Genomic DNA, 22,349 nt, shown 5'->3' with positions numbered 1-22,349 from the left:
ACTTTATGAAATGAAGTCAGAATAAATTAAATAAAAATAATTTGATATTTTTTAAAGACTAAACAATTTGAAATCTTGACAAAATACCTATAGACATTTAAATAAAAGTTAAATGGATAAACTACAAGGTCCTATTGTATAGCACAGGGAACTATATTCAATATACTGTAAGAAACCATAATGGAAAAGAATATGCAAAATAATATATATATATATGCATATATTTATGTATAACTGAATCACTTTGCTGTACACCAGAAACTAACACAAAATTGTAAATCAACTATACTTCAATTAAAAAAAAAAATTAAGTGGACAGATTACACATTAGATTATACACAAAAAGAAAGAAATGAATTGTAAAATATTACTGAGAAATTCACCAAAAAGAAAGTGCTAGAAGAGAAAAGAAAAAAAAAAATAACAAGGAGAGTATTAAAAGCTACCAAGGAAGAACACATTACCTACAAAGGTGTGACAAATAGATTAACAGATGGCTTCTCATCAAAACAGTACATGCCACAGACATTTGAAAGTGTTGGAGAGGAAACTACCAACCTAGAATTATTAACTTCTCTAAAATATGATTTAACAGTAAAAGCAAGACAAAGACATTTTAAGACAAAACACAACAGAATTTGCTTCTTATTGACTCACGTTGAAAAACTATAGAAATGTTTACTTCAACATAAAAGTAAACCATTAGAAATGTATGGTGTGTAAGAAAAAATGACAAAACAGAATTTAAATATAACTTTTTACTTTAAATATAATAATTGATTGTCTTTTAAAGGTAAAACTATTATTCTTGTTAATTTCATGTAAGATCTTATGTTTTCAAAACATGTTTAAATCTCAAAATTGTATCTTGTTCAGAAGAAAGATCATCTATTCAATGTACTAGACAGTAAAACATATTTTCAGCTTCTACATGAGAAAAAAGAGAATGTATTGAAAATATATCAATCCAATAGAATGTAAGAAAGGAAACAAAAGAATCAAAGGTAATAAATGGTTAAAAAACAATAACAACAATACACACGAGAAAAAATAAAACTAATGCAGAAATATGTTAAAATATATCTGCAATCTTAATAAATGTAAAAAAGTTATATGAACCTATAAAAGACAGATTTTCATAATGGCTTAAATATTTCATATGCTGCTTATATATTAAACACCTAAAGTAAATTGCACTGAAGGATTAAAAAGAAATGCAATTTAAATATGCATCACAACAAGCTCTGATAAAGAACTTTATGTGCTCATTCTAAAATGGATATGGAAGAGAAAAAGACCAAGGGTTTTCCTTACTGAATATCAAGAATTATTATCAAACTCTAGTAATTACAATCTGTGATAACTGCCTAGGTACAGATAAGTTAATGGAAGCAAATAGCGGAATCCCAACATTTAACCAAGATAGAATTATAAATCCAATAGGGACTTCCCTGGTGGTCCAGGGCTTAGGAGTCTGCCCTTCCACTGTAGGGGGCATGAGTTGTCTCAGGTCAGGGAACTAAGATCCCACATGCCCCACGGTGAGCCAAAAAAAAAAAAAAAAAAAAAAAAAAAACAGTAAATTTTCTAAAAAACTGTAGTTAAATAGAATAAAAGTAGACTAAAAATAAAATTAAAATGCAAGTAAAATAAAATAAAATCTTGTAACCATACCATGCCCCAAATTATTTCCAGAACAAATAAAAAACTAAAGAGAAAAAAATTAGGTGCAAATATTTTTATTAAGGGAAGGTTTTTTTTTAAAACATTATCACAGTCCCTTAAAGAATTCAGTGAATTAAGTAAAAATATATACATTATAATTAAAAATTAAATAGAAGTAGAATAATTAAATATGGTTGTCAGGGTTATTGCGGATTTTGCAGAATTACAAGGGTCCTGAAGCAGGCCATCTGTGGGTTGTATGATGCTACTAAATTTTTGTTAGCTGCCTTCAGATTAAGGCAGCATCCTGATGGAGTTGCAATTTAGTTCCAATTCCATGTAGTTCAATACCATGTAGTATTTGCTCTTAAATCTAATGAGAAGGACTCATCCCAAAATACGTCAAATGTGAGATTCTCAGAGAGCACACTGGTACCTGTGACTTGCCTTTATTTTCTCCTAGAAGCATTTGCTTCTAGATTGTATAATATAGTAAATTGTTATGGATATATTGACTGAACTCACATATCTGGTCTACCTAAATTAGTGGATTTTGTGTTGATAGATTGTTATCAAAAATGTGAAAGCACATGGTATACTTGTGCCTGGATGAAATATCCAAAAAGTACTTTTTATTATTATATTATAAAGCATTAAATTACTGATTTTGTTTTACATCTTTTTTCAGGCTTCTTTCTTTCCCAATCTGATAAAATGTGTTTTAACAAAATTCAAGCTACTCACAGACATAGAGAACAGACTCGTGGTTGCCAAAGGGGAGGGCGGTAGGAGAGGAATGGATTGGGAGTTTGGGGTCAGCAGATGCAAACTATTACATATAGGATGGATAAACAACAAGGTCCTACTGTATAGCACAGGGAACCATAGTAATATGGTTAAAAACATGATAAAAACGTGATAAAACATAGTGAAAAGAATATTTAAAAAAATGTGTACATATGTAAAAAAATCCAATATTTTACCAATGTTTATTTTTGAATTTGAAAAATACTGGTATAAAATAAAATGCAAGCTCTCTTAATGTCACTTGCTGAAAACCAACTTGACTTTCGCTGTTTTTTTGCTAATGACTTTTGTTTTGATCACTGTTCGCCACTGACCACATAACTAGCTACTACAGTTCTTGTTAATTCCTGTTAAGAGTTTCTTGGAAAGTTTCCACTCCCCTTGTCTGCTTGGGTTCAGATCATTAGGAATGTGCTCATCTTCAGTTGACTCAGCTGAAGTTGGTCTACATGCCCAGTTTGCTCTCTGCTTTTCATATCTCCCATGAAAACATGGATGTTTTGATTCTGAGAAAATGCTCAGATCTCTCCTTCTGGGGAGGCATGAAGTCATCCTGGCAAATATCCTGGGTCCCAGTGACTTCTACAACTGATTCGGGGCTCTATCCCTGGACTCTCCTCATACTTCCCTGAATATGAACTAGGATACCTCTGAGACTCAGCTGACCTGAATGAATGGGCAAGTTTTTCCCATGGCATTTTAGCTTTAAATACAGAGGAAATTAAGTTGTTCCCTGTGCAGCACTTCATTGCTAAACTGACAAATATTTTTCCTTGTATACTAAGTGTAGTCCCAGATTTAAGGAACATAGGCTGCTAGAAAGCTTGGTATGGAATAGGTTGAATTTAAAATGTCTGACATTGACAAAATTGCAATGATTTCTTTTAATAGCAAATAAAATCTGTAACATAGTACCTTTGGGATTTTAGGCATAGTCAATCCTAAGAGCTGTATTCTTCCTTAATTTACATTTTAAGTGCCTATCAAGGTAGAAGGCAATGAATTCAGAAGACAGAGCCTATAATGATGTTCTCTTCTCCTGAACCACGGCAACATCTTCAAGGTCATATAATATATTATTATTTGTAAACTTTTAAAGCATCATTTTTTCATATCATATCAGTCAAACTTATTACTGCTTAGATACAAATTAGGAGAATAGCTCTTTCACACCAAACATATAGGCAATTGCTAATCTTTAGGTAACATTTTGCAATGTGCAATAAGTTACATCCATTGTGTTTCAGGGAAAAAAGAGAAAAACCAAGATCATTGTGGTTGGTTTTAATTTGCATGATCCCTTCCAGCTGGTGCTTGCTTTGAAAAGAATGAAGCTATTTTTTTATAACTTTCAGTTTATATGTCCATGACATACAGATGTTGTTCCTTAATGTTTTGGATATATTATCGAAAATAAAAATAAAAAGGCAAAGGGAAAGTGAACTTTATTATTCTGATTCAATTTTTCTTTTATGAATCAGGTGAGTAGATCAGGTGAATAAAGAAAAGTGGGGAAAGAGACTGCAGAAGGATGGCTAGAAATGTGAAATGAAATCATGACAATATTGCGTGATGGAAGTGAAAGTGTCAATAAAGACCTCACTTCTGGAGGCAGTTTCAGCGGACTAGTGGGTAGACACCCTGGGTTGAGAACTCTAAAGCAGTGTTAAAATAGTTTATAAACACAGCCACAAATAGAATCCATCTCTTTCGACTTTTAGCCTACTGTTATTTCCACTATAGCGTGCCGCTGCTCAGTATTGAAAGGACTTTTGTAAGGTTTGTAGAAATAAATACCTTCAGTTTATCACCCACCAGAAGAAAATGTGCCTGTTTGATGCCAGACTTCTGGGAAAATGAACTAAAATTCAGAAATTTAAAGTGTAATAAAATTTAACGTGTATATGAAAAATAGAGGAATGATATTGTAGTGGCTTCTTATTTTTGAACTAGTCACACATAAGATGGGTGGGCATAGAGTAGAGAAAAGCTAAGAGCAGATGAGCTGGGTCGCATCACCTTGGCGGTGTTAGAACAGGATTGTGACCTGTTATGTTTCACCATGTTATGGACCACAGCTCTCAGCAAGGTGATACTGGTGGTCCATTATGTGCACATACTAAGATATTTAATCCAGAATATTATGATCAAACTTTCTCTAAGGTAACTGAGATTATTCATTGTGAAGAAGAAACTGACAGCCCATGATTTAATAAGCTGAACACAAAGAAGTGAATAAAGTTTATTTTTTGAAGTATTGTCTACCGAGGTCATCATAAAAATGGACATAGGGAATTAATTTAACTTCAGGCTATGCATAATACACTTTTTGACTACTGAATCATAAATGTATTATAAAGTCCAGGGACTTCTTTTGGGAGACTGAAAATGAGTCACTGAAGGTTGTATTTTTTTTTTTTTTTCTGCCTAAATTTGAGGTGCTGCTGTATACAGTTGGAAGTCCAGCCTACTGTAATGTTATACAATTTACAACATTTCCTGGGTTAAGTCAGCTAGATGCAAAGTTCATTCTTTATAAATCTATGTATCCTGTATTATATATAGCCACCTATGTATACCTATGGACATCCACATAGTTATATAACTACATAAACCACAATATATGCATATATATATGTGTGTGTGTGTGTATATATATATATATATATATATATATATATATATATGGTATATGTTTTTATATGAAACTACTGTGTAATTGCAGTTATATGAGGACAGCTGTAACCATCTATGTATAACTTTAACCACAACTACATTATTGTGCAGCGAAGATTATTGTGCAGAACAAAGGAACAAGAGAAAGGTTTTCCAAACATTCTATTCAAACAACACGATTCTCTAGAGATGGTGTCTCTGGTGGCCTACCAGCTAGCTTCTGGAAACTCTAGCAAGTAGCAAATACAAGGATGCTGGGGTTCACAGAGATGCAGTTTCTAAACAAAACCTCATTGATACCTGTGTGTCCTTTTCTTCCATAGTGAATGGATTCTACCGGGTGTGTTATAGTATTAGAAAAAATAATACCTGTGTACTTGGAATCAGGACAGCTGTATTCCCACCCACTTCTACTTTCCTCCTAGGCAAACCTTATTCTAACCGGTTCTCATGTTCATCACAAATAAAAAGAAGTGGTTACACTAGGTCTCTACTATGTTTTTCAGTTCTGTTACCTGTTGTATGTTGTACTTGAATATCTTATTTAAAAAATGTTTTCTTTTTAGTGCACCACAATAGTTAATATAACTGAGTATAAATAGTTTTGTAAAGCAAAGATGGTTTTGGAAAACAATATTTACCACCTAGCATGCTTTTCATAATGTGAGACTTTCATTTGCTTAAAGCAGAGTAACACACATTTTTTAATTAAATGGAATTCAGTGTGAATATTTTCTCCTAGTGCAAGCTTAAATTATTGTACATTTTAGACTGCAGTCCTAAAATGGCAAAGAATATATTTTATCTATATTTAGCTTCTTTCAGCTTCAGATTAAGCTGGCTATTGAAAGGTATAATTGATTAGAATCTCTACGGTTTTTGTTATCTGAATTAACGACTCAGATGTCATTACAAGTTCCTCCTTCCTTGAAAGAGTGAAATTAATTTAATGGTCATAATTCTCATTATTTAACACTTATAATTCTATTCTTATCCCAGATGTTTAAAAAAAGTGTATTGCCCATGTTAGAATTTTTCAACATAGAACATTACACTTAAAAGTTTTAGACACTTTCACAATATGAAACATAGGATTAAGAATAAAGTTCCATGTTTGCCAGTGTTTCCATATAGATTTGAACCACCCTTACCCATGCAGTCTGGACACAGAAGTCACATAGCTACTGCTCTCACATTATAGCTGCATTTGTTTATCTTAAGTCTTCATTTACATTGATCTAAAGCAAAAAGAAGTGAAGGGTTCCCTCTTCCAGTAGTATGCAGTCTGAGTAATTAGTTTGTTTTCTTTTTTTTTCTCTATGGCTACTTCTCGTATAGGCTATCCCGTTATATCTGCAACATTATGTGTGTCTTAAAAGTAGAATTATATAACAGAACCATGGGTCAAATTTGATCAGAGTCATTCTTGGACACTTTATCTTGAGAAGTTTCCCTTTATTTATATATTAATTCAATATGAGCAATAATACCTATCAGGAAATGTTTTTGGATAATTATAAATGCATCGTAGGCATTATCCCAGTATGTCTAGCTGGGTATACATGATCTGATTATCCTTTGCTGCTCTCCCCTATGATTATACAACTCTTAGCTCTTTTCTAGTTGGTTTTGTTTTGTATTCAAATGATACTCATTAGGATGAGTATTTGAACATAGTACATTTATTGGGAGAATCCATTGCTCTGATGTGGAGAATTCACTGCTGGATGGAGAGAATCCACCTCCCTGATGGGGAGAATCCACTGTCCATAATAAAACTGGGTTCTTTGGATAATATTTCCTTCTAAGAGAAATGTCAAATTAAAACTCAACCTCAGAGTTGACAGTGGTGGATGTCATGGTGAAGTGGGTCAAGAGATGAAAACAGTTGCTGCAACAGACAAGACTGAGGAATGTAGGAGAATCTTGCTGGCCGCTCCAATTTCATTTGAGCCAAAGAATGAAAAGGTTGTCTGTCTTTGACAAGAGAGGCTTTTTTAAAGGAACTTCCCATTGAAAGCCAAGCTCAAAGGTTTTGATCCAGGGGGAAAAGAAAAGCTTTTGTGATACATGCAATTTGACTTCTAGATTAATTTCATAGCCAGTTTTAATGAATATTTTTGACCACATGGAGAATATTAAGAATCCTTTTATGTACAGCTATAATTTCAAATTAATTATCACCATTAATTATGAATTAATCAATCAAAATTATTTATTAAGCTTATGCTGTGTGCCATGTACTGCTCTGATTCACACAAATGATTAACAAAGTCCTGTCTTTATGAGATGACTTCTGGTTGGATACAGAGTACACACAAGCAAACCAGTGAAAATACAGGCTGTCAGATAATAAGAGCTGTGGGCTCTAGTCCTTCCATTCTAATGAAAATGCCCATCTATCATTTTTCTAAAATTGCCAGTTTACTCTTTTCATTTCCTCCACCTCCTAGCAGCACTTAATCTTCTGTTTCAACTAAACTTGCCTGAGGGCTTAGTCTTTGGACCTTTTCTCCTATCTAACTTCTTCCCATTTCCTACCTAGAGTAAAAGACATATAAATTTTCACAACCCCAAACAGGTATCTCCAGGCTATACCGCATTGCCAAGCTCCAGGTTCAATATCCCAGTGCCTATTTAACATCTCCAATAGGACTACAAAAGGCATCACACACAAAAAAAATCATAATTTTCTCTTGCAAACCTGTTCTTCCCTGTATCTTCGCCTGATCAATAAATCTACTCAGTAGGAATAATCTGGTACAGGTGCTAGACTTTATAAGCTCATAAATTTCTTTTTACAGGTGGGGTCCAAGTAAGGCAATTGGTTTCGCTTAGGTTTTACAGCATGACACAAGGTAGTCTGGAAGTCCGTTTCTCCATCTCATTGAATTGCAGGATACCAGAAAGGAAAAAAGGCACTAGTGATCGTGTAGGCACCTCCCTCACCCAGAATAGAGCAAAGAGAAGTCTGTGGAAGTTAAGAAAAGTGTTAAATTGTGACAGAACCAGTTCAGTGCACTTCCTTCTATAGCTATATGAGGATGATAGCCTTTCTTAAACTGATAACCACAGTGCAAGGTAAAAAGTCTTCTAAGGGAGATACATAAAAATTGCAGCAGAGAGCAGTCAAGTTCATGTGAGATTGGCAGGGAAGTTTCACAAAGGAGGTGACTGGGGCTATTTCTTGAAAGACCTATGGAAGTTTTCTAGGGTGGAGTGAGATGCAGTGGGGATACTCCAGGTGAAACTCTTAGGATAATTGACTCCTCTAAAACATTTGTTAATGTTGGGGATTTGCTTTACCTTAACATTCGTTTCATTCATAGGCATGATACCAAAGTTTCCTTCCCCATATCAAATTCTGCATTTTGTTCCTAAAGCAATACTTTAACACTCTTATTTTGTTTTCCCAAATGATTAGACATTAGAATACAGAGAATGCATAAACAAATCAAAATCCCTCAAATTTGAATCTACTGAATAATGTAAGTACTCTAAATCCTACTGCCAAAAGCAGTTATGCCATATGGTGAAAAAAAAAAGTTTGATTCAGAGAAAAAAAACTATTTTTTTGAAAAAGAGAAAAAAAACCTCTGTCCATCCCCCTTACCACTTTTTAAATTTTATTTTACTTTATTTATTTTTTAAACATCTTTATTAGAGTATAATTGCTTTACAATGGTGTGTCAGTTTCTGCTTTATAATAACAAAGTGAATCAGTTATACATATACATATGTTCCCAAATCTCTTCCCTCTTGCATCTCCCTCCCTCCTACCCTCCCTATCCCACCCCTCTAGGTGGTCACAAAGCACCGAGCTGATCTCCCTGTGCTATGCGGCTGCTTCCCACTAGCTATCTATTTTACGTTTGGTAGTGTATATATATCCATGCCACTCTCTCACTTTGTTCCAGCTTACCCTTCCCCCTCCCCGTATCCTCAAGTCCATTCTCTAGTAGGTCTGCATCTTTATTCCCATCTTGCCCTTAGGTTCTTCTGACCATTTTCTTTTTTTTTTAATTCCATATATATGTGTCAGCATACGATATTTGTTTTTCTCTTTCTGACTTACTTCACCCTGTATGACATTCTCTAGGTCCATCAACCTCACTACAAATAACTCAGTTTTGTTCCTTCTTATGGCTGAGTAATATTCCATTGTATATATGTGCCACATCTTTATCCATTTATCTGTCGATGGACACTTAGGTTGCTGCCATGTCCTGGCTATTGTAAATAGAGCTGCAATGAACATTTTGGTACATGACTCTTTTTGAATTATGGTTTTCTCAGGGTATATGCCCAGCAGTGGGATTGCTGGGTCATATGGTAGTTCTATTTTTAGTTTTTTAAGGAATCTCCATACTGTTCTCCACAGTGGCTGTATCAATTTACATTCCCACCAACAGTGCAAGAGAGTTCCCTTTTCTCCACACCCTCTCCAGCACTTATTGTTTGTAGATATTTTGATGGTGGCCATTCTGACTGGTGTGAGATATCTCATTGTAGTTTTGATTTGCATTTCTCTAATGATTAATAATGTTGAGCATTCTTTCATGTGTTTGTTGGCAATCTGTATCTCTTCTTTGGAGAAATGTCTATTTAGGTCTTCTGCCCATTTTTGGATTGGGTTGTTTGACTTTTTGATATTGAGCTGCATGAGTTGCTTGTATGTTTTGGAGATTAATCCTTTGTCAGTTGCTTCATTTGCAAATATTTTCTCCACTCTCAGGGTTCCCTTTTCGTCTTGTTTATGGTTTCCTTTGCTGTGCAAAAGCTTTTAAGTTTCATTAGGTCCCATTTGTTTATTTTTGTTTTTATTTCCATTTATCTAGGAGGTGGGTCAAAAAGGATCTTGCTGTGATTTATGTCATAGAGTGTTCTGCCTATGTTTTCCTCTAAGAGTTTGATGGTGTCTGGACTTACATTTAGGTCTTTAATCCATTTCAAGTTTATTTTTGTGTGTGGTGTTACAGAGTGTTCTAATTTCATTCTTTTACATGTAGCTGTTCAGTTTTCCCAGCACCACTTATTGAAGAGGCTGTCTTTTCTCCACTGTATATGCTTACATCCTTTATCAAAGATAAGGTGACCATATGTGTGTGGGTTTATCTCTGGGTTTTCTATCCTGTTCCATTGATCTATATTTCTGTTTTTGTGCCAGTACCATACTGTCTTGATTACTGTAGCTTTGCAGTATAGTCTGAAGTCAGGGAGCCTGATTCCTCAAGCTCCTTTTTTCTTTCTCAAGATTGCTTTGGCTATTCGGGGTCTTTTGTATTTCCATGCAAATTGTGAAATTTTTTGCTCTAGTTCTGTGAAAAATGACAGTGGTAGTTTGATAGGGGTTGCATTGACTCTGTAGATTGCTTTGGGTAGTACAGTCATTTTCACAATGTTGATTCTTCCAATCCAAGAACATGGTATATCTCTCCATCTATTTGTATCATCTTTAATTTCTTTCATCAGTGTCTTATAATTTTCTGCATACAGGTCTTTTGTCTCCTTAGGTAGGTTTATTCCTAGATATTTTATTCTTTTTGTTGCAGTGGTAAATGGGAGTGTTTTTGTAATTTCCCTTTCAGATTTTTCATCATTAGTGTATAGAAATGATAGAGATTTCTGTGCATTAATTTTGTATCCTGCTACTTTACCAAATTCATTGATTAGCTCTAGTAGTTTTCTGGTGCATCTTTAGGATTCTCTATGTATAGTATCATGTCATCTGCAAACAGTGACAGCTTTACTTCTTCTTTTCCAATTTGGATTCCTTTTATTTCTTTTTCTTCTCTGATTGCTGTGGCTAAAACTTCCAAAACTATGTTGAATAATAGTGGTGAGGGTGGGCACCCTTGTCTTGTTCCTGATCTTAGTGGAAATGGTTTCAGTTGTTCACCATTGAGGACGATGTTGGCTGTGGGTTTGTCATATATGGCCTTTATTATGTTGAGGAAAGTTCCCTCTATGCCTACTTTCTGCAGGGTTTTTATCATAAATGGTTGTTGAATTTTGTCGAAAGCTTTCTCTGAATCTATTGAGATAATCATATGGTTTTTATCCTTTAATTTGTTAATATGGTGTATCACGTTGTTTGCGTGTATTGAAGAATCCTTGCATTACTGGGATAAACCCTACTTGATCATAATGTATGCTCCATTTAATGTGCTGTTGGATTCTGTTTGCTAGTATTTTGTTGAGGATGTTTGCATCATGTTCATCAGTAATATTGGCCTGTAGTTTTCTTTCTTTGTGACATCTTTGTCTGGTTTTGGTATCAGAGTGATGGTGGCCTCGTAGAATGAGTTTGGGAGTGTTCCTCCCTCTGCTATGTTCTGGAAGAGTTTGAGAAAGATAGATGTTAGCTCTTCTCTTAATGTTTGATAGAATTTGCCTGTGAAGCCATCTGGTCCTGGGCTTTTGTTTGTTGGAAGATTTTTAATCACAGTTTCAATTTCAGTGCTTGTGATTGGTCTGTTCATATTTTCTATTTCTTCCTGGTTCAGTCTCGGAAGGTTGTGCATTTCTAAGAATCTGTCCATTTCTTCCACGTTGTCCATTTTATTGGCATAGAGTTGCTTGTAATAATCTCTCATGATCCTTTGTATTTTGGCAGTGTCAATTGTTACTTGTTTTTCATTTCTAAATCTATTGATTTGAGTCTTCTCCCTTTTTTTCTTGATAAGTCTGGTTAATGGTTTATCAATGTTGTTTATCTTCTCAAAGAACCAGCTTTTAGTTTTGTTGATCTTTGCTAACGTTTCCTTCATTTCTTTTTCATTTATTTCTGATCTGATCTTTATGATTTCTTTCCTTCTGCTAACTTTGGGGTTTTTTTGTTCTTCTTTCTCTAATTGCTTTAGGTGTAAGGTTAGGTTGTTTATTTGAGATGTTTCTTGTTTCTTAAGGTAGGCTTGTACAGCTATAAACTTCCCTCTTAGAACTGCTTTTGCTTTATCCCATAGGTTTTGGGTCCTCATGTTTTCATTGTCATTTGTTTCCCGGTATTTTTTGATTTCCTCTTTGATTACTTCAGTGATCTTTTGGTTATTAAGTAGTGTGTTGTTTAGCCTCCATGTGTTTGTATTTCTTACAGATCTTGTCCTGTAATTGATATCTAGTCTCATAGTGTTGTGGTCGGAAAAGATACTTGATACAATTCCAATTTTCTTAAATTTACCTAGGCTTGATTTGTGACCCAAGATATGATCTGTCCTGGAGAATGTTCCATGAGCACTTGAGAAGAATGTGTATTCTGTTGTTTTTGGATGGAATGTCCTATAAATATCAATTAAGTCCATCTTGTTTAATGTATCATTTAAAGCTTGTGTTTCCTTATTTATTTTCATTTTGGATGATCTGTCCATTGGTGAAAGTGGGGTGTTAAAGTCCCCTACTACGATTGTGTTACTGTCAATTTCCCCTTTTATGGCTGTCAGTATTTGACTTATGTATTGAGGTGCTCCTATGTTGGATGCATAAATATTTACAATTGTTATATCTTCTTCTTGGATTGATCCCTTGATCATTATGGAGTGTCCTTCTTTGTCTCTTGTAGTAGTCTTTGTTTTAAAGTCTATTTTGTCTGATATGAGACTTTCTACTCCAGCTTTCTTTTGATTTCCATTTGCATGGAATATCTTTTTCCATCCCCTCATTTTCAGTCTGTATGTGACCCTAGGTCTGAAGTGGGTCTCTTGTAGACAGCATATATACGGGTCTTGTTTTTGTATCCATTCAGCCAGTCTATGTGTTTTGGTTGGAGCATTTAATCCATTTACATTTAAGGTAATTATCAGTATGTATGTTCCTATTACCATTTTCTTAATTGTTTAGGGTTTATTATTATAGGTCTTCTCCTCTTCTTGTGTTTCCTGCCTAGATAAGTTCCTCTAGCATTTGTTGTAAAGCTGGTTTGGTGGTGCTGAATTCTCTTAGCTTTTGCTTGTCTGTAAGGCTTTTAATTTCTCCATCAAATCTGAATGAGATCCTTGCTGGGTAGAGTAATGTTGGTTGTAGGTTTTTCTCTTTCATCACTTTAAATATGTCCTGCCACTCCCTTCTGGCTTGCAGAGTTTCTGCTGAAAGATCAGCTGTTCACCTTATGGGGATTCCCTTATGTGCTACTTGTTGTTTTCCCTTGCTGCTTTTAATATTTCTTCTTTGTATTTAATTTTTTATAGTCTGATTAATGTGTATCTTGGCGTGTTTCTCCTTGGATTTATCTTGTATGGGACTTTTTGTGCTTCCTGAACTTGATTAATTATTTCCTTTCCCATATTAGGGAAGTTTTCAAGTGTAATCTCTTCAAATATTTTCTCAGTACCTTGCTTATTCTCTTCTTCTTCTGGGACCCCTATAATTTGAATGTTGGTGCCTTTAATGTTGTCCCAGAGGTCTCTGAAACTGTCCTCAATTCTTTTCATTCTTTTTTCTTTATTCTGCTCTGCATTAGTTATTTCCACTATTTTATTTTCCATGTCACTTATCCGTTCTTCTGCCTCAGTTATTCTGCCATTGATCCCTTCTAGAGAATTTTTAATTTCATTTATTGTGTTGTTCATCTCTGTTTGTTTGCTCTGTACTTTTTCTAGGTTCTTGTTAAACGTTTCTTTTATTTTCTCCATTCTATTTCCAAGATTTTGGATCATCTTTAGTGTCATTATTCTGAATTGTTTTTCAGGTAGACTGCCTATTTCCTCTTCATTTGTTAGGTCTGGTGGGTTTTTGCCTTGCTCCTTCATCTGCTGTGTGTTTCTCTGTCTTCTCATTTTGGTTAACTTACTGTGTTTGGGGTCCTCTTTTTGCAGGCTACAAGTTCGTAGTTTCCGTTGTTTCTGGTGTCTGTCCCCAGACACTAAGATTGGTTCAGTGGGTTGTGTAGGCTTCCTGGTGGAGGGAACTAGTGCCTGTATTCTGGTGGATGAGGCTGAATCTTGTCTTTCTGGTGAGCAGGTCCACATCTGGTGATGTGTTTTGGGGTGTCTGTGGCCTTATTATGATTTTAGGCAGCCTCTGTGCTAATGGATGGGGTTGTGTTCCTGTCTTGCTAGTTGTTTGGCATAGGGTGTCCAGCACTGTAGCTTGCTGGTCGTTGAGTGGAGCTGGGTCTTGATTTTGAGATGGAGATCTCTGGGAGATTTTCATCGTTTGATATTACATGGAGCTGGGAGGTCTCTTGTGGACCAGTGTCCTGAACTTGGCTCTCCCACCTCAGTGGCACAGCCCTACACTTGGCTGGAGCACCAAGAGCCTGTCCTCCACATGGCTCAGAATAAAAGGGAGAAAAAAGAAGAAAGAAGAAGATAAAATGAAATAAAATAAAGTAAAATAAAATAAAATAAAGTTATTTAAATAAAAAAATAAAAAATAATTATTAAGAAACAAAATTTTTTAAGTAATAATAAAAAAAAAAGGACAGATAGAATCCTAGGACAAATGGTAAAAGCAAAGCTATACAGACAAAGTTACACACAGAAGCATACACATACACACTCACAAAAAGAGAACAAGGGGACAAAATATATATATCTTTGCTCCCAAAGTCCACCTCCTCAATTTGTGATGATTCGTTGTCTATTCAGGTATTCCACAGATGCAGGTACATCAAGTTGTTTGTGGAGATTAATCCACTGCTCCTGAGGCTGCTGGGAGAGATTTCCCTTTCTCTTCTTTGTTCGCACAGCTCCTGGGGTTCAGCTTTGGATTTGGACCCGCCTCTGCGTGTAGGTCGCCTGAGGGCGTCTGTTCCCGCCCAGACAGGACGGGGTTAAAGGAGCAGCTGCTTCGGGGGCTCTGGCTCACTCAGGCCGGGGGAGGGAGCGGTATGGAGGAGGCGGGGCGAGCCTGCGGCGTCAGAGACGTCGTGACGTTGCAGCAGCCCGAGGCGCGCCGTGCGTTCTCCCGGGGAAGCTGTCCCCGGATCACGGGAGCCTGGCCGTGGCGGCTGCACCGGCTCCCGGGAGGGGCGGTGTGGAGAGTGACCTGTGCTCGCACACAGGCTTCTTGGTGGCGGCAGCAGCAGACTTAGCGTCTCACGCCCGTCTCTGGGGTCTGTGCTGATGGCCGCGGCTCACGCCCATCTCTGGAGCTCGTTTAGGCGGCGCTCTGAATCCCCTCTCCTCGCGCCCCAGGAAACAAAGAGGTAAGAAAAAGTCTCTTGCCTCTTCGGCAGCTGCAGACCTTTTCCCGGACTCCCTCCCGGCTCGCCGTGGCGCACTAGCCCCTTCAGGCTGTGTTCACGCCGCCAACCCCAGTCCTCTCCCTGCGATCCGACCGCAGCCCGAGCCTCAGCTCCCAGCCCCGCCCGCCCCGGCGGGGGAGCAGACAAGCCTCTCGGGCTGGTGAGTGCTGCTCGGCGCCGAGCCTCCGTGCGGGAATCTCTCCGCTTTGCCCTCCGCAACCCTGTGGCTGCGCTCTCCTCCGTGGCTCCGAAACTTCCCCCCTCTGCCACCCGCAGTCTCCGCCCTCGAAGGGGCTCCTAGTGTGTGGACACCTTTCCTCCTTCACGGCTGCCTCCCCCTGGTGCAGGTCCCGTCCCTATTCTTTTGTCTGTGTTTTTTCTGTTTTCTTTTGCCCTCCCCAGGTACGTGGGGAGTTTCTTGCCTTTTGGGAGGTCTGAGGTCTTCTGCCAGCGTTCAGTAGGTGTTCTGTAGGAGTTGTTCCATATGTAGATGTATTTCTGATGTATTTGTGGGGAGGAATGTGATCTCCGCGTCTTACTCTTCCGCCATCTTGAAGCTCCTCCTGAAACAAGCTTTCCCTCTTACTATTTTTAAGTCCAACTTTGTTACCTATGATGTTAGGCAGATACCTTTTAGGTAACATACATTTTGTTTTCTCTAAGTTAATAGGTTGTTTTCTGATGCTTCCATATAAATATTGAGGTTAGAAGGAAATGTCGTAGGATCATTATCACACCATCTGCTCCAGCTGGTTTGTTTTTGTCACATGCTTTTCAGTGTTCTTACTGAGCTGTCAACAAACTGCCAATTAATTATGAAAACCTAACAGGTTGTCAGAGGTTACTATACCGAGAAAGTGAGCTCATGAGTCAGTGTATCAGGGGATCAATTATTGCTGATTTAAAATTTCCAGAACAGCTTCTGTGGACAAGTGAACTTTAAAAAATACAATAATAACGCCTTTGGATTCTATAGACGAAGAGAAGTAAGAAGGTAATAATTATTTTCTGAGTATCCTTTGAGAAGAGCCATCTTTATGTTTATGTTGCCATTTGATAACTATATAATTGAATTCAAGTATTTTCCTTAGTGATATTTCAATGGAGAAAATCTTATGAGGTACCATTCACAGAAGATAAACACGGAAGCTAGTCTTTGTCCTTTGTTTAACCACTGCTGAGCTCAAATGTCTATCTGCAATAGAAATCAGAGATCTCCTAAAAAAATGTTATCTGACTTTTAATATTAACTCTTTTTTACTTTATCTGTAATACCAAGTAAATCACTCCAGTTGTATGACAGTTTTTGATAAGATAAAACATTCTTATTTTTGTATAACGTGGTATTTTTAAGTAATTTTAGACTTGAAAATCATAAGACTACCACTGAAGAAAAAATGAATCACGGTTAAGAGTATCAGAAAAGTAGATTAAAATAGTATAAACAGGTTGCATATATCAATACTACACCAAAGATTTACTCACTGACTTATTTTTCTCAACTAATGAAATTTCTTAAAGTAGATATTCCTATCCTGTTGCTTTTTGGCAGAAAATATATTTCAGCAGATTGTTGATGTAATTATCAATGTGTAGAAGTTCACTCACCCAAAATTTATGAGATCTTTATTCACCTAATTAACTGTTCATTTGTTCTGTATTTTATAGTAGATGAACTCTTTTCCTTGTGGGATATATATATGATATATATATATATATTTTTTTGTGTGTGTGTGTGTGTGTGTGTGTATGTATATGTATATATATATATATATATATATATATATATACATATACATACACACACACACACAAAAAAAAGAGAGAATTAGAGGGAGTTTAGGAGGGGAAGAGAAAGGGCAGAGAAAGACAAACCCTTAAGCGAACACTTTTAGGAAATTTATGACCTCACCTTCACCTAGAATCATAATGCTACAGGGTTGTTGCCATGCCTCTTTCCTCCTTCTCCTGCTTCACAACAGAAGGAACATAGTATGCAGAGCTCTGAAAAAATACCCCTTCACCTGAACTGTTCGCTTTATTCTCGGTCTCTATCTTGAATTTGAAATATTCCATCCAGTTGTCTTATAAACAAATATTTACCTCTGGGAGAAGGATTAGACTATACGTCAAAATGACAGCAGAAGGAAGGATTGCAAATGAAAATATTTAGTTTTCTCAGGTTAGTTTTCAGATGTTTGTAACAGTAGTGGAAATGGGAATTGCATTCAGAATTGTCAGAATGCAGGAAAACACGCTGTTTCTTGTTTCCCTTGCATGCAAGATGACATTCATTTATGCATTCATTCATTGTATGTCCAGTAGGTGAAAGGCAATTTGGTGGGTCCAGATGATATAATTGTGGGGAAAAAAAAACAAAACAAAACAGATTCCAGCAACCACGAAGTTTGAAGGAAACAGATATATAGTCTTGTGAGTACATTTTAAAGTAATCATATTAATGTTGTATAATTACAAAGAGATGCTCTGAAATGAAAGAATACTGATCTATGAGTAGAGTAACTAAGAAATGTAAGTCAAGCTTCATATTATGGGGAAGGATTCTAAGGGACATTTTTGATGTGTGATGGTCTTGGGTGATAAATGGGAAAATAATTGTATTTCAATTGGAGATAATAGTACATAAAAGCCTTATAGTAGGAATGGACAAAACAAGTTCAAATAACTGCATGAAATTAGTCAGGCTGGAGAACAGTTATTTAGAGAAGAGTAAGACATGCAGAGCCTAGATGCTGTAGGAACTTGTAAGAACCAGTGGTTTTGTTTTTTATCTTAAGGATAAATGTATATATCTCAAAGTTACTAGCAAAGGCAATAACATCATGATGTTTAGATTCAACATGGAGAAGGGATTGAAGGTGCATAAGTGTGGAAGGAGGGGAAGGATGGGATTGGAGCATTTGAAGGGAGAAGTGGTGCCTACAGCTTGAACTAGGGTTGTGGCTATAGATTTGGAAAGGAACTGATGTTTGAGAGATATATATAGGAGGGTAGAACTAATAGAACTTAGAGATGGGTTCAATATGGAGAGTAAGGGAGACTAAGATGTCAAAAATGTCTCCTTTGTTTCTGGCTTGAGTAAAGGGTTGAATGAAAGTCTGCAAAAGCATGACTTTATGTAGGGATGTGTATACTATGAGGAGTTTCTTTTGAAACATGAAGGCAGAGCTGTTAAGGAAGCTAATCATACCAATCTGGAGATTGAATGAGAAGCACTACATATAATTAAAACCATAGACTATGTTGAATGTCTGGCTGAGTGAATGAAGTAGGATACATGGCTAATGGGATTAAGTAATATTTAATGGCAAAATAAAGGAGTGGGATGGCTTGCAAAAGGACTGAGAAGACGTTTTTACAAACTCTGTAGACACAGAAGAGATGGATGTCATAGACATCAAGTAAAGTGACCATTTCTTGAAAAAAAGAAATGTTATTTTGATAGAGTGATGAGGATAGAATCATGATTGGTCAGAAAATGGATAGAATGAGATACACAATTCCTTCCAAAAATTCAGAAGGAGAGAAGAGAAATTATCTTAAAACATGGATGATTTGAACACATTTAAAGATGGAAGAAAATTATTTAGAGACAGAGTTTAAATACACTAAATAGCAGGGTTAATCAGTTGGTTAAGTTTCTCAAGCCAGATGACCAGATTGGATTAGACAGGAGGAGAAAAAGCTCCTCCTATGGTCACAATAGTGACAAAGATGTGAAAGTGGTAAAGTGGAATATAGTTGAGGTCAAAGCATAGATTTGTTTGTTTGGAAGAGGGCTTAGAGAGTTTATATGGTGATAAATTTATGCAATTTTACAGTTTCTCTGCTATAGCCAAGAATATAGAGCTGTGGAAAGAGCCATAGGACTTTTAGTTTAAAGCACTTAAAAAGCAATTTCTAGGAAACGTCCTCTTAGGTGCTACTGGTAAAATGCATTCATAACTCGATGTAACCTATCTGTATAATTTCTGTTGTACCTCAGTTTATTAAGTACTTACCATAGAAGACTATCCTATCAACCTCTCACCAATATTTACCAGTAAATTATAATAGCTATAGTTTTATTAAGCATTACTCATCAAATATACTCAAAGAGGAGTTTGAGATTTAAAAACATATTGATAATTGTATTCTGTATGGATGCTTAGAAAATTTATCATTGTTTAATGTTTTCTCTCTTTTTAAAAAATTTTCTTTCAACATGTGTTTATTAATTGTTTCTCAATACATTTTTATTGGCCCCTAAATTTCTACTTATTCAATGTTGTGTAAAGCTGTATGAGTAAAACAAACGATATTTGTTATGATCAAAAAGATAATCTTTATTCAGAGATTCTTACCTATTATGGATTCAGTTGGCGACTGCTGCCAGGTTTTGATTAGATCTATGAAGATTTCTATTTGCTATTAAATATTTCTTGATACATTTATTCAGTATAGAATGTATTTTCTGATTATTTGCAATGTTAATTTTCACAGGTGAAAAGCAATAAGGATGTTTAAGTGCTGGTCAGCTGTTTTGATTCTTGGATTCATTTTTCTGGAGTCAGAAGGAAGGCCAACCAAAGAAGCAGGATATGGCCTTAAATCTTATCAGCCTCTAATAAGATTGCGACACAAGGTACAGTACCCATCTGGACTTGCTCCTAGTGTCTAGCGGTTATGAACTAAACTATTGGTTGTCTGGTTTACTACTCACTTAGGAGCACTTATTTCAGAATATGCTTTCAGAATATAATTTACATAAAAATCACATTTTAAAACATGAAATAGTAGTACTTTTGGAAACTTACAACTTTGGGAATTAAATACTTTTTAACAAATTATAGAGATGGGTTATTTTAAAAATATGTCACTAAAAGTTCAAGTGAAGTAATAGTAAAGGATTTATAAAAATCAGTAAATATGTTAAGACCTAATCACCCAGATGCTTTCTATTATTTTGATATTAATTTTAAGTTTAGAACTTTTCAAAATAAAACAATATTGTTATATTCTTGAATTTGTCATAAAGATAAACAGAAAAGGATGTCTGTACCATCTAGAGATATAGTTTGGCAGTTTTTGTTTTTATAAAAATCATTAGACATTTTAACTTCATCAAAAATTATAATTTTGTGTTGTCTAATGTTGAGAAAATACTTCATTTATTTATGTTAAATATTTTCAAGAAAAAAATAAGTTGACATTTAAGAATTCTATAAATTATATAGATTATATACTTACAATAAATTAAGCTAGTGCTTTTATTTTAATAACAGATCATGATACTGCAAATAAGATACTGAAGCAACATTTTATTCAATCAAATAAGTTTACAATACATTTTGGTTTTCCTAGAGAACTGAAAAAAGACAAAAATGCTGATTTTGAAAAGAACATATGTACTTTAAAATTTCTTATGCTACTTGTCTTTTAAAAAACACTTGAAATAAACATAACTATATTGATTTTCTCCCTTACATTCAATACATGCTAGTGACATTTATTTTTGCTGAAATTCTTTCATCACATTATTGTATTTTGATAAAATTGCTAACATTTACTGGGATTTTTATGTGCCAGACACTAGGCTAAGCTATTAAATGTATTATTTTATTTAATCTTCAAAACAAACTGATGAAGACGTATCTATTTTCATTCGATAGATGAGAAATAAAAATTCTTAGAATGTTAAAGGATTTTTCTGAATGCATATATTTATTAAATATATCAATAGGCTAGGGTATAACATGCAGGATAGATTTGATAGGAATAAAAGAGAAAATAAGTAAAATATAAAATATTCTTCAATGTCAAAAATCATTGTAGAAATTTAGTCTCATGTAAAAGTAAATAAGTTATTAAAGTGTTCAGTCTGGATAAATACAATTGGAGAATTGGCCTCGTTCTACTATCTTTCAAATATCATTTGTTTCCCCTACTTCTTGGGCTAAGAATAAGTTTTATCACTGCCCCAAACTTAGAAATAATAACTCCTTTATGAATGCTCTCAAAACACATTATTATTTCAACATATTGACTCATACTGTTACAGACCCAGTGAATATTTATTCCATGCTTTGTGTCTGCCCTATGTTATGTGTCTTAGGTCAGAAACTGTGCCTTTCTAATCTTTTCATTCCTGGTGCCATGAATATAGTAGATACTGTTTAATTGAATCGATGGCAGAAAAATGACAGGTAGAATGCATGACTAGGAGTTTTGACTGTTCCCCTGCTAAATATAAACCACAGATTTTTATGTATTATTTATAAATAATTTTGAATTAAATTTGGACGTTGAAGATAAATTTCTTATCCTGCACTGCTGTGTGATTTAAGAAACCTTTAAGGAAATGAAACAACAAATGAGTTAAACCTGTTTTAGAAAGACTAATACCCACCCAAAATGATCAAAGTCACCTCCCAATCTTTTCCATCTCTGTGTCTTTAGCCCGAAATAATTAGAAACAATACATGATTGCTAGTATGTAGAAGCAGATAGCAGAGAATGCTATGTAATACCTAACTTTCAAATGACGTGAGACAGAGGTGACATGAAACTATAAGAGGCATTCTGTGACTCTGTGTGTGTGTGTGTGTGTGTAAACGTGTGTATTTGACAGGAATAAAGAAGCACCTTGAGCTGTGCAAGTTCCTGCAGTGTCCCACCAGATACTTTCCACACACTATCAACCCCTGACCCAGCCACTGGGATCTACTTTTCCTTCCCCAAGACCTTGAAGACTAATCTCATTATACTATTTATTTTTGTTTATATCAGTCACTGTTTGAATCCCAGGGCTACCTGGTCGTCCTTTTTCCACTGCTTTCATTCCAGTTAGGTTCACATGCTACTTTGTTAGGCTTTCCCAAACCATAATTGAAAATGGGACAAACATAGACATTCCCTAGATCCCCTGTTTGATTTCTTTTCTTTTCTTTCTTTTTTCTTTCTTCTTTTTTTTTTCTTTTTTGCTAGGAAATAAGCTTTTATTAATTAGTCCCAGAGG

General features: G+C 35.4%; 1 protein-coding gene across 8 annotated transcripts in view; it reads left to right on the top strand.

The window, feature by feature from the left end:
• FSTL5 (follistatin like 5) overlaps nt 1-22,349 on the top strand; it is a 771,595-nt gene that overhangs the window by 48,691 nt on the left and 700,555 nt on the right. For 5 of the 8 annotated variants that reach the window (XM_082391660.1, XM_082391659.1, XM_082391666.1 and 2 more), the window contains one exon: nt 19,835-19,976. In XM_082391660.1, the coding sequence (XP_082247786.1) occupies nt 19,851-19,976 (126 nt within the window). In that variant the 5' untranslated portion in view covers nt 19,835-19,850. Of the gene's footprint in view, nt 1-13,070; nt 15,293-15,651; nt 16,326-17,153; nt 17,765-19,834; nt 19,977-22,349 lie in introns of those variants that run through there. The other 3 variants (XM_082391663.1, XM_082391662.1, XM_082391661.1) reach the window with 3 other exon arrangements.

The sequence above is a fragment of the Balaenoptera borealis genome (genome assembly GCF_965194805.1).
Source record: "Balaenoptera borealis genome assembly, chromosome: 4".
Taxonomy (NCBI): domain Eukaryota; kingdom Metazoa; phylum Chordata; class Mammalia; order Artiodactyla; family Balaenopteridae; genus Balaenoptera; species Balaenoptera borealis.
This window is presented reverse-complemented; position numbering and strand designations above follow the sequence as displayed.